Genomic DNA, 12370 nt, shown 5'->3' on the forward strand with positions numbered 1-12370 from the left:
GGATAAAATGCTGGCAAACATAACCTCATGCAACGGGGGATAAAACACGATTCAAAGACGAGGACAATGTATGCTGGCACCCCTGTGCAAATGCTGTACCTTTTGGGTTACTGCACTGTTTGCATTTTTACGGGCCTTGTACTTGTACGGAAAGTGCCAGACACCCTTAAAACTCCATGGCTTATCGGACATTCCTATGACGAGGGAAAGAAGTCTCTCGCTTCTGTGTTCATTGCAACACAGTACAGTGACCCCTACCCTTCTACGGTTTCCTGGCTGACACTTCCCTCCTTTAAAACCATAAGTCCGTTTGGGCTCGGCATTAAAAATGAAACGCAGTTTTATCATCAGCATTGACAATATTTTTCAGTACGTACAAATAGATTATATGAGCCACGCTTCTTCGCCAACTGTCAGCATCACAGAGACTTACAGTAATTGAAAATCTTCCACCTTTTTGATACTTTGTATTTGATTTTTAGCAAATTAATTAATTATAAACAGTACATGTTTCGTTCTCACTTGAGAACATCTTCAGCTGTTGTTATGCTTAGGTGAATCACTAAGTTTTTGAGTACATTATTTACAGGTACATTGTTCCTCTTAAAAACTATTTGAATATAAATTAAATTAAAATTAAAATGATGAAATGAGACAGGATGAATACATAGTTAGCCTACTTAAAAAACAACATATATTCATTGGAATTAGCCTACTTAAAAAACAACATATATTCATTGGAATGGTTGTTAAAAGTTTCAACTCTACGTTAATATTATCTGTTTGTCTTTCAGTTAAAAAGTTTTTAAATGATTGACTTCTTGACACTGTTCTAATTATTGTTGAATGTTCCTTTCTTTCACTCCTTCCAGGTTGGCTGTTATTTATTTTCAGCTTACTTAATGTGCCTTAAATTGAGTCTAAAGTGGAACTATGAAGCTGATTGCCGTTCACTTTTTGAGAAGGGAGCTTTGTCTCAATTTCTCAAATGAAATGAGGAAAATAGGGATTTGTTTTTATAATGAAAACATGTGTCTTTACATAATAACTTAATGTATAAAATGGTTCCATACCTTACTGTTGTTAAACTCCAATTCTACCGTCACCCTGGAGGGGCTACGTTTGAAGCTGCTTTACGTCATGTATAATAACTGTGTGTTTTCCGTTATTTGCTCCTCCCTCCGGGGAGGCAAGGCTGCGGAGAGGGGGGAGGCGTGTTGGTTGCACACTGCCTGCTACGTGATATTGTGGTGTTTCTTAAACGCTGAAGATTTCGCGCGAACTTAGCAAATAAGAAGCACACTGTAGATGCACCGAAGTAAGTGAAAGTGCATAAAGCTACCCCTGCACATTCCAAAAGACGCGTTCTATCGTGACATAGAGAAATTTTGAATTAAAATTACCCTGTGAAAGACACTTTCTTTAAATGTAAAGGCAGTTTTAAATTAAACATCTGGATTTTGGTAATGGGACAGACATTGTTCTTCGAATTACGAAATATCCGTATTTCGAATTAAACAATTCAAACAACATGCAAAACCATGTCTCAAATTTCCGGGAACGAGAGCCGCTTCGAATTAGGCGAGATTTTGAATTAACCGATTTTAAATTATCGAGGTTATTCTAGTTTTCAGTAGCTTTAGACAAGCCAGTACAGGAAAAAATAAAAATATCAATTATGGTTAAGTTTATCAACAATGATTCCAACAAGTCGAATCAGAGAGGGTCCTAGTTTCCTTCACACGATTTGTTACAATGTCCCACGTTTCAGTCGGCTTTTTTCAGCAAAGCGCAGTTGATGAGTTGTTCCAACAATGTGTGGACACATCCACCAAATCCAAACTCTTTCACTGATTTAGGCAGTTAGATACTTAATTAAACATGTCAGTCACTCCAGTATTAGGATCCTTGTGCTCTTCAGGGGCGCTATACTCGACATTCATCACCAGATTATTTTCATATTCCAGGAACACTGCTGTATCCTACACTGTCTGGCTAACATTGCGAATGTGTGCAAACTTCGACTTGCTCGGTTCGAACAATTTGTAAATAGTCTTAGAATTCTCAGTGTCTTTCAGCCAACTTTCAGATTTCACCTCTCAACTATGTATCCCAGCTTGTCTTCATCTGCCAACAATCTTATAACAGAAGTTTAGGGATTATCATGAGAGGACATGTGAACCTGATGTGATAAAAACACACTGCTTAAACCTAACCTTTTTTATGTGATTTTCTTGTCGTGGCACTTCATTTCAAGCTCTTTACTGGACAAGCCAGCTTTCTGTTAATCCCATACGAGTCCAGTACGAAGATATTGTATTCTCTTCAAGCAGATTCTTGCTCTAAGGAGGTATTCTTCCAGCCTCAAATTCGAGCTTTGCCTTTGCTAACAACGGTCTGGACTCTTCAGCAAATTTACAGTATGCAACACAACCACTCTGTTATCAGAAATTGCACAGTTAACATAGAAATGCTTTCTTAGCATCGAAGGCAGGTCTCACATCCGTCCTCTAGTTTTCCTTCCTTTGAAGAGCCGTTGTTGAGGTAATAGGTGATGTTCTGTATTTCTTCTTCTGGGACCTCAACAACGATGATGCCTTTACATAGGCAGTCATCAAACACAACTTTATATACTTCAGAGTTTTCTTTTCTAACTAGCCTATTGGTAGTAGAAATGCTTCTACTTCCGCCCATTTGCTTGTTTATCCTCGGGTACTTTCCAACTTCATCAGTTTTTAAGGTTTCCGGGAATTGAGAGCAATCGACTCCATTTCGTTCCTTGTCAGTGGTTTCCATGGGGTCATTTATGCCGATGACATCCTATTTCCAAAGCTCGGCTGAAAATGCGCTCTGGATAAACATAGAGATCACTATTGAAACATGGTTATTCACATAATTAGTCCACAATCTTGTCATCAGCATTACCCGTACATAAGTCTTTATCGCTACCCAACTGATTTCATTATGGACACTGCCAACTTTGTCTTGCAGGCACATCTGTGCCTAAGAGAATTTCAATCACTGAAATTCCTTGTTCAAAATCAGAATCTCGTATAGATGTTCTCCTTTCCTTTTTCGTATTCCTCCCAAGAGTGTGTGTACCATAGGTTCCCTTGGTAAAGGTTTATAGCCCATCTCGGTCAGTCTTCTGTAGATTATGATTGCTGGGACCCACTTGTCATGAATGGTCCTAGCTATTCTTCCCTTTCTATCTGATGTCAAATTCACCAACGCAGTTAGTAAGTGGTGAACAAACTTTCTTCATGAAGATTTGTACGTTGTGCTATATGGAAGGATTGGTAGTTTCAAAATTACCCATCGTTGGTACGTCTATGTGTATCACAGGTTGTCATTCTGAGAGTGAAGCATGGTGAATCAAACTACCTAGTAGTTTGAGTTATCATGAGTGGAATGTTAAATGTTTTCCCTGTTACGTCAGTTACTTAAGACCGAATTCGATAGCTGCAGTCGCTTGTATGACCATTATCCAGTATTCAGAAGATAGTGGATTCGAACCCCACTGTCGGCAGCCCTGGAGATGGTTTTCCTTGGTTTCCCATTTTCACATCAGGCAAATGCTGGGGCTGTACCTTAAGGCCATGGCCGCTTCCTTCCCACTCCGAGCCCTTTCCTATCCCATCGTTGTCATAAGACCTATCTGTGTTGGTGCGACGTAAAGCAACTTGTGAGTTCCAGTTCCTGTCCTACTAATGACACTGTTTAAAAAATATGTATTGGCACATTTGCAAGTTTTCCTGGTGTACTTGAAAATACGTGGCTGCAAATCAAGGGTAATGTGCTAAATGTTGTGAGCTCGCATCTTAATATAGTTGAACCACTATTTAACGTTTTTACAGGGATCTGATTTTTTTAACCTTAAAAGGGGATTTACCTTAAATCAAGGTTTCAGTAGAAAGCACACCTTTTCCAGAGATTGATGGCTCTATTAACATAAATTGTACCATCATACATTATATACACAGTGACAGCAATAAAAGGAAATATCTACCCTACACACTGTACTGTTGTAGTTACATTTTGTGCTTCATTTTGTCAGATTTTTGTCGGTGAATGCCGATCCGGTTTAAGGTTTTGCAAAAAAAATACATGAAAATGGGTAAACAGCAATCAGTTTTTACTTTTTCGCGGATATATTGTAAGCAGCGGCTTTCTCATTAGCATATATTTTCTAATTCAAATAGTCTGAACTTGCATATTCAGTTTCATTCTTAAAAAGTGTAATAACATCAATCCAGAAGATTGTGGCAAATGTATCCATTTTCTTACTTCAAACGGCGTCACGTAACCTAGGTTTACCACGCACGTATTATGAAAACATATTTCAAGCTCCTTCTAGAATAACGACAACATTTTCACTATAAATTTACATGGGAACAGCCTTTCTGAAATTTAACAGGACTCGAAACTGCATAACCTAACTTCTGAAATTAGTTACGCACACTGCTGTATCTTGAGAAGGAGAAATACCACATTTTATTTCAGCACCTAGTACTAAAATTAAGCAATTGTTACTTTAGCCTTTATTTCTAAGGAGTTAATAACGGCTGGCATTACACTTTCTGCGAAAACATGTTATCCCGATGTTAGTTTACACGAGTCGGAGCAAAGGGAATGAGTCGGAGTTGTGAGGGGACCTCACGCTCAATCTCAAGATCGATTTGCTCGCACGTGGCGAGGAATCGATACGGACGGTGATCGATTGCATTCAGTGTAAATGCTGAAAATATTGGTACGGGATAAAAACTAATGCCCAAATTTACATGTAATAACGGTTGAATCAGTAAAGGGGTTCTCATTGTAACCGCAGGATATTGCACACATTAATGTAGGAAATTTCGAAGGTTATACAGTAAAACCTCGTTAATTCAAAGTCGTTGGGACGCAAATATCGGACTTCGAATTACGTGATTTTGAATTAACCGCCAACGCCTACCTCGGAAATGCCAACCCCTGCGGCCTAACAATATATTCTAAGACCCGTTACTGCATGCAGTTAACCTTGATTCACAGTTTAAAGCTCTCAAATATCATGGAAAAAACTATTTCCAAATGTATACAACAAGATGCATTTACAGTAATCAAATAATGCACTTGGATAACTCGCCGGCAAACATAACCTCACGCAATCAAATCAAAAGAAAGAAAACATGATTGAAAGACGAGGAGAAATCTATACTGGCTCCCCTGTGCAAGTGCTTTATTAATTGGATTACTATACTGTATGCATTTTTGATGCCTTGTGCTTGCACGGGATGTACCCGATATCCTTAAAACATCGCGGCTTATCGAACTTTCCTATGACGAGGGAAGAAAGTCTCTTGCTTCCGTCCACATTACAACAACAGTACAGTGACTATACTTGTACGATTTCCCGCCATGGCATTTCTAAGACCCATTAATGTATGCAATCACCTTGATTCTCAGTTTAAACTTTTCAAATGCCATGGCAAACACTATTTCAGAAATTTATCCAAAAAGGTGCATTTACATTATTCAGATAATGCTCTTGTATAAAACAATGACAAATATAACCTCATGCAACGAAAGGAAGAATAAAACGATTCAAAGACGAGAAAAAATTATGCTGTCCACCCTGTGCAAATGCTTTATTTTTTGGATTGGGCCTACTGTACTGTCTGCATTTTTAGATGCCTTGTACTGGCATGGAAAGTGCCCGACGCCCTTCAACATCGTGGCTTTTAGAACTTTCCTATGACAGGGAAAGGAAGTCTCTCGCTTCCATGTGCACTGCACAGCAACAAAGTACATTTGCTGGCTGGCAAGTCCCTCCTTTAAAACCATTAGTCCATTTGGCCTCAGCATTTTAAAAAATAAAACAAACGAACAATGTAGTTTCATCGGCATTGACAATATTGGTGTGTACGAATTGATTATAGGCTATAAGCCACGCTTTTTCGCCAACTGTCTGCATCGCCAAAGTTCGCGGATTCTAGCTCTCCGCACACTGCCTGCTACGTGATATTGTGAATTATGGCGTTCCTAAAAACTCCGAATACAAAATAATTACGATTCCACTCGAACATAGCAGATACGAAGCACACTGTAGACACGCCGAAGTAGGTGAAAGTGCGTAGTTACCCCTTCATGTTCTGGAAGACGCGTTCTTTCATGACACGGAGAAATTTTGAGTTTAAATTACTCCGTAAAATACTATTCTTTTTCAAAATGTAAAGGCAGTTTCGAATTAAAAGTCTGAATTTCGGTAACGGGACTGACATTGTTATTCGAATTACGAATTATGCGTATTTCGAATTAAACGATTTAAATAACATGCAAAACCGTGCCTCATGTTTCCGGGAACGAGAGCTGCTTCGAATTAGGCGAGATTTTGAATTAACCGATTTCGAATTATCGTGGTTCTACTGTAATAACATTATCATTAAAACGGGGGTTCTCTTCTACTGTACTACAGCGACCGCGATCAGATGTGTACCACAGTCAGACATCTCACTTTAGCCCTAAGTGCCCGCGCTCAAAATTCGTCTTCTGCCTTGAATCATCCTTATTAAGCTTATGACGTCTTTTTCACAGGTGGTAAATGCGGGTTTTGGTGTGTTGTAATTTACGTTGAATTGAATATAAAATTGCATTGCTCTTACTGAATAATTTTCGGGATTGTAAATTTCTTCCGTTAAATGCAGGTTTACGTTAAATTGAGGTCACGCAAAATTGGAGTTATACTGTAGAATGAGTTACTTATCAGAACTAGGTATTGTTGTAATATGGAGTGGAATGAGCAGACCACTTTGAAAATTCAATATTTTTATATTCTAATGATATTCTTGACTTCTGTGTATTGAATAGGACAAATTAAATTTCCTTTGTAAAGTGAAAACCGTCAGTACAGAATGATTTTAATATCTGCTAATAATTCTTGACTTTTATTAAACACTTGTGTCTTTTGCCATGTATATCTTTTTTTTTTTTTTTTTTTTTTTTACACCTGCTAACTAGACTCCACTGTATGACTCAGTGGAAAAATGTACATTTATTGTGCTTAAGATCTAGTGGAAAAATGTACATTTATTGTGCTTAAGATCTACTTTGGGTTCTCTTATGGTCCATTTGTACTTTTATATAGTAGGGATTGCATCCTGTATTTTGGTGCAAGCCCTGCACACATCTGCGATTAGGTACACATTGCTGTTTCAGATTTTAGAATTTTTTGCTAAGCCAGGTCTCACATGCTTGGTCTGCATTGTAAAGTGGATATATGTAATTTCAGGTCCATTGGAAATGGTTATTGCAGCTGGGCCATATACACCATCCAGTACATTAACCTACCAACCATTGGAAGACCTAATGGAATATCTTAAAAAACATGAACCACACCTTATTGTGTTGATTGGCCCCTTTGTTGATTCAATGCATACTCAGGTGCAGGAGGGATCATTTGCAGAAACCTTTAATGCATTCTTTGAGAAACTGGTGGATGGAATCATGGTACAACTGAAAGAGTAAGTGAATATTTTAATATACTGTTGTGAATAATGTTCTGAAATAATCTTTGACTTTGTGAACCTAACATATAAGAGTGAAAAATGGAGGATTTTGCATGTAAGGCAGAAAAATGGATTAAGTAATAGCAAAGATTTTTCTATTAATCTGCCTGAATGGTTCGTGTTGTAGGTTACTGTAGTCTTATCCTAATTTGTGAGCCATGGGCAATGGCTAAGTAGCCTAGTAAGGTCCTGAAAGTCGGGATACTAATTGCTGTTGAATAGGAGTGGGCTTCTCGGACATATCCTGAGTCATGGCTGTCCTTATGCTCAGGAGGCTAGGGCGATAGAATCCACCACTGGTTCTTAACCCATTGGAGGAGAGATTCTCACTGGGACTATGTATACACAGATTTTTTTGCCAAGCACACTTGGAATGTTCATACAAGCCTCGCACCTACAGCTTTGGTAAAGGAGTCAATTTCCATTTGGCAGGCAAGGGACTCCTTGGAAATAACTTTGTGAATGAAGTGGAAATTGATGGGAGCTATATTAATCGCGCTTTGGAAGGAAGGAAGTAGAACTGGTTGAGGATGCGACTGAAAGTATTAGGTGTTAATGATATTCAGTTAAGGGGAGATAGCTTGGAAGAGAGAGATCATAAATTCTTTTTCTTCTTTAGGTCATCAGCCCATTGACTGGTTTGATGCAGACTCCTTTCCACCCTATCCTGTGCTAATCTTCTCATTTTTGTACTTAACTACTACATCCTATATTTGTCCTAATCTCTCTTAGCTGGGCTGAGTGGCTCAGATGTTTGAGGTGCTGGCCTTCTGACCCCAACTTGGCAGGTTCGATCCTGGCTCAGTCTGGTAGTATTTGAAGGTGCTCAAATACATCAGCCTCATGTCGGTAGATTTACTAGCACGTAAAAGAACTCCTGCGGGACTAAATTCCGGCACCTCGGGGTCTCCGTAAACCATAAAAGCATAGTTAGTGGGACGTAAAGCAAGTAACATTATTATTATTATTATTATTATTATTATTATTATTATTATTATTATTATTATTATTATTCGAATCTCATACCTTTGTTTTCCCTATACAGTGGAGCCTCGATTCTTCGTTTTTGGAGGGACAACAACAACAAAAAACGTAGAATACAGGAAAACGGAAAATCCGAGAATGAATGACAACCATCAACAATTTGGCTAAACATCACAAAAATTAAATACGGTGAAACTCGGTTAAGAAGTTCCGCATAAGAAGTTTTCCTGCCTAAGAAGTGCGATATTCTTGGTCCCTTCATCGGTTGCATTAAGATATATGTATATTTTTCCCCTTTTAAACTCATCATTCCGTGTTCGGTCAGCATTTCCCAAATGTAGCAAGTCCGATGGCCTTGTTGTTCACCTCGATCAGGTCCTGTGTAGTGCAGGGTTGTTCTAGTTGAGGACAGATTAGAAGGTGGTTCTGATCTTTTGTTACACCACACTCGCAGGATGCGTCTCCATCAGCTGGAAGTATGCCCCATTTTTGCATTGGTGGTCTTGCAAAGAGGGACACCCACCCTAAGACGATTAAGTGATCTCCAAATAGGATAGAGCAGGTCATTTCCTGGAGCTAGCTCTTCTTTTGCAAGGGTATCAGATGGCATCGTGCTCTTCCACCTGGTGATGCGGTTAGACTCAGATGTTCTACCAGGGGTTGAGACGTGATGATGGTCTTTCTTGACTTCAGTCGACAGACTACAGCCTGGTGATCATGCAGTGGATGGCGAGAATCATTAGTCTGCTTTGTCCTTTCTGCATCAGCAGCAACAGCCCTTCTGATAGTGGGGGGAGGTATTCCAACAACTGGGTAGAGTTTGTCAACTGGAGTTGGCTTCAGACATCCCGACAAGATTTGTACGGTCTCGATTGCAATGTCAACCTGCTTGGTGTGAGTGGATGCACTCCACACCGGTGAAGCGTACTCTGCAGCGGACACACACAACGCAAGATCAGAGGTTCTCAGGACTCTACGGCTTGCTCCCAGATGGTGGCTGTGAGCTTTCTGAAAATATTGTTCCGTGAACTATCAGCCTGGTGTTGTGTCAATGGTTCGTGAAGGACTGTGTTCAATCAAGAGTAACACCTAGATATACAGGTGTTTGACAATGTTCTAGTCGTTTGCCTTGCCATGTAATGTCCAGTTCCCACCGAGCTTCTCTATTCCTTCAGTGAAATGCGCACACCTGAGTCTTGTTGGGATTTGGCTTTAGATGATTGCCTTCATAGCAAGAGCCAAGAGTATCTAGTGCAGAAGTCAACTTTCCCTGCACCTCTTCAAATATCTTTCCGTGGACAGCCACTGTAGTATCGTCGGTATAGATGAAAAGCCTGGGGTGTTCCGTTGTGGGGTGATCATTAGTGTAAATATTAAAGAGCACAGGGGCTAGCACACTGCCTTTAGGTAAACCATTCATTTGTATGCGCTATCTGCTCTTCTTACCATGGAGGGAGACATGGAATCTATTCTGCAGGAGAATGCCAATAAGAGATGTTGGTTGATAATCATTAGTGAGCTGGTAAATTTTCCTCGGCAACTTTCTGTGGTTGATGGTGTCGTAGGCAGCTGTTATGTCAGTACAGGCAATTCCTATTACCTTAGGCTGTACAAAACCATCCTCGATGTGTTGAGTAAGGTTCAATATCTGACTGCAGCAACCACTCGAGCTTTCTTCCAGAGCTTGGGAATATAAAGCTTAGAGTAATTGGGTTGCATTCTGGTCTGCTGTTATTGTGGTGAAGTTTCCCGGTTAAACAGTTCAAATTTTAGAGCCCCTTGAGATAGAAAACGTCAGCTCAAAGCAGCTCATGGTTAGAACCCTCCACTGTCCGTGCAAGTTGAACCTTGTGTTAGACCATTTGCGCATGTCATGGAGCCTCTCCAGGCTTGCCATGGCCATGTGGCGTCACGCTATGACAACACGGACACCAGATGCTCATTCTCACCTTGTGGAATCGAATCGAACCCATCAGTCAAAATTTCCACTCCATCGTTCACATCAAGCGGAATGGAATCAAATTCAATTCTATGCGGGAAACACAAAGCACGCAATGGATGGTTTGATAAAACTTTAATGCAGTAAAATTGCATGCCGTGACAGGGTGACGTCAGTAATCGAGGTAGCCTCAACATTAATTAAAAACCGAAAAATTTATTGGTCCACAACACAGCAGCTTGTTATGCATTATCGTACTGTTTGTTAGGAATACATGTACGATAACCGTAGGGAATCCCACTTATAAAATTGTTCACAGTAAGTACTGTACATTCCAAGCCAAGTCAGTTATCGTACTGACATACCGTACTGTATATGGACTCCAACATGATACAGTAAAACCTCGTTAATTCGAAGTCATTGGGACGCAAAATCGGACTTCGAATTACGTGATTTCGAATTAACCGCCAACACGTACTTAGGAAATGGCAACCCTTGCGGCCTAACAATATATTCTAAGACCCGTTACTGCATGCAGTTAACCTTGATTCACAGTTTAAAGCTCTCAAATATCATAGAAAAAACTATTTCCAAATGTATACAACAAGGTGCATTTACAGTAATCAAATAATGCACTTGGATAACTCGCCGGCAAACATAACCTCACGCAATCGAATCAAATTGAAAGACGAGGATGAATCTATACTGGCTCCCCTGTGCAAGTGCTTTATTAATTGGATTACTGTACTGTATGCATTTTTGATGTCTTGTGCTTGCACGGAATGTACCCGATGTCCTTAACCCTCTACTGCATACTGTTGCCATTAGGCAACAAATAACTTTTCACCTGTGTAAATGTATAAATATTATAGACAGAGGTAGTTTTACAGCACACCTTCAACTGTACAGTCAATTAAACACATATCCCAGTGATGCCTTGTTTTTTTTTTTTTTTACATAACATAAGACAAAACAGCCCTACAGCCAAAGGTACTCCTTCCATCCCGTCAATATCCACGCGAACAAACCACCGTTTATTTTACGTGGGCCCTCCCCATCATATTACCACAGGCTTCAGGAGTACCTCTGGCTCAACCTCAAAGGCATTATACTTGCGCCTTGCAATACATACCCATGGCCAGTAGGCAGTAATGTTCGGTCTTTGAATGTTAAAAGCTTAGCGTAAAATCGTGAAAAATCGTATATATATTCCAGTATGACAATCCACATCACATACGAGTGTTAAGCTATTAGGCCCAGTTAAGAATTGCTGGTATATGTAAAACACTGAGCGTTTGTTGAACATTAAAGCTTGAAATTTTCTTCACCAAACTGAAACGGAAAATAATTCCTGGAGTAGAGGGTTAAAACATCGCGGCTTATCGAACTTTCCTATGACGAGGGGAGAAAGTGTCTCGCTTCCGTCCACATTACAACAACAGTACAGTGACTATATTTGTACGATTTCCCGCCATGGCATTTCTAAGACCCATTAATGTATGCAATCACCTTGATTCTCAGTTTAAACTTTTCAAATGCCATGGCAAACACTATTTCAGAAATTTATCCAACAAGGTGCATTTACATTATTCAGATAATGCTCTTGTATAAAACAATGACAAACATAACCTCACCAACAAAAGGAAGAAAACACGATTCAAAGACGAGGAAAAATTATGCTGGCTACCCTGTGCAAATGCTTTATTTTTTGAATTAGGCATACTGTACTGTCTGCATTTTTAGATGCGTTGTTCTGGCATGGAAAGTTCCCGACACCCTTCAACATCAGGTTCTTTCCAACACAGTCAAAATTGCGTTCATGTATTTGTCCGTGTACTGCAGTCAGGCGTTCCAATTAATCTTCGGATCGATCCCTGGCGGTCGGAACTAGTCCGCAGTCTAC

The 12370-nt window shown here is 39.7% G+C and overlaps 1 protein-coding gene across 4 annotated transcripts in view; it reads left to right on the forward strand.

Moving 5' to 3' along the window:
- PolA2 (DNA polymerase alpha subunit B) overlaps positions 1-12370 on the forward strand; it is a 153242-nt gene that overhangs the window by 74419 nt on the left and 66453 nt on the right. For all 4 annotated transcript variants that reach the window (XM_067152543.2, XM_067152542.2, XM_068228873.1 and 1 more), the window contains one exon: positions 7268-7499. In XM_067152543.2, the coding sequence (XP_067008644.2) occupies positions 7268-7499 (232 nt within the window). The remainder of the gene's footprint in view (positions 1-7267; positions 7500-12370) is intronic.

This window comes from Anabrus simplex, chromosome 8, assembly GCF_040414725.1.
Source record: "Anabrus simplex isolate iqAnaSimp1 chromosome 8, ASM4041472v1, whole genome shotgun sequence".
NCBI lineage: Eukaryota > Metazoa > Arthropoda > Insecta > Orthoptera > Tettigoniidae > Anabrus > Anabrus simplex.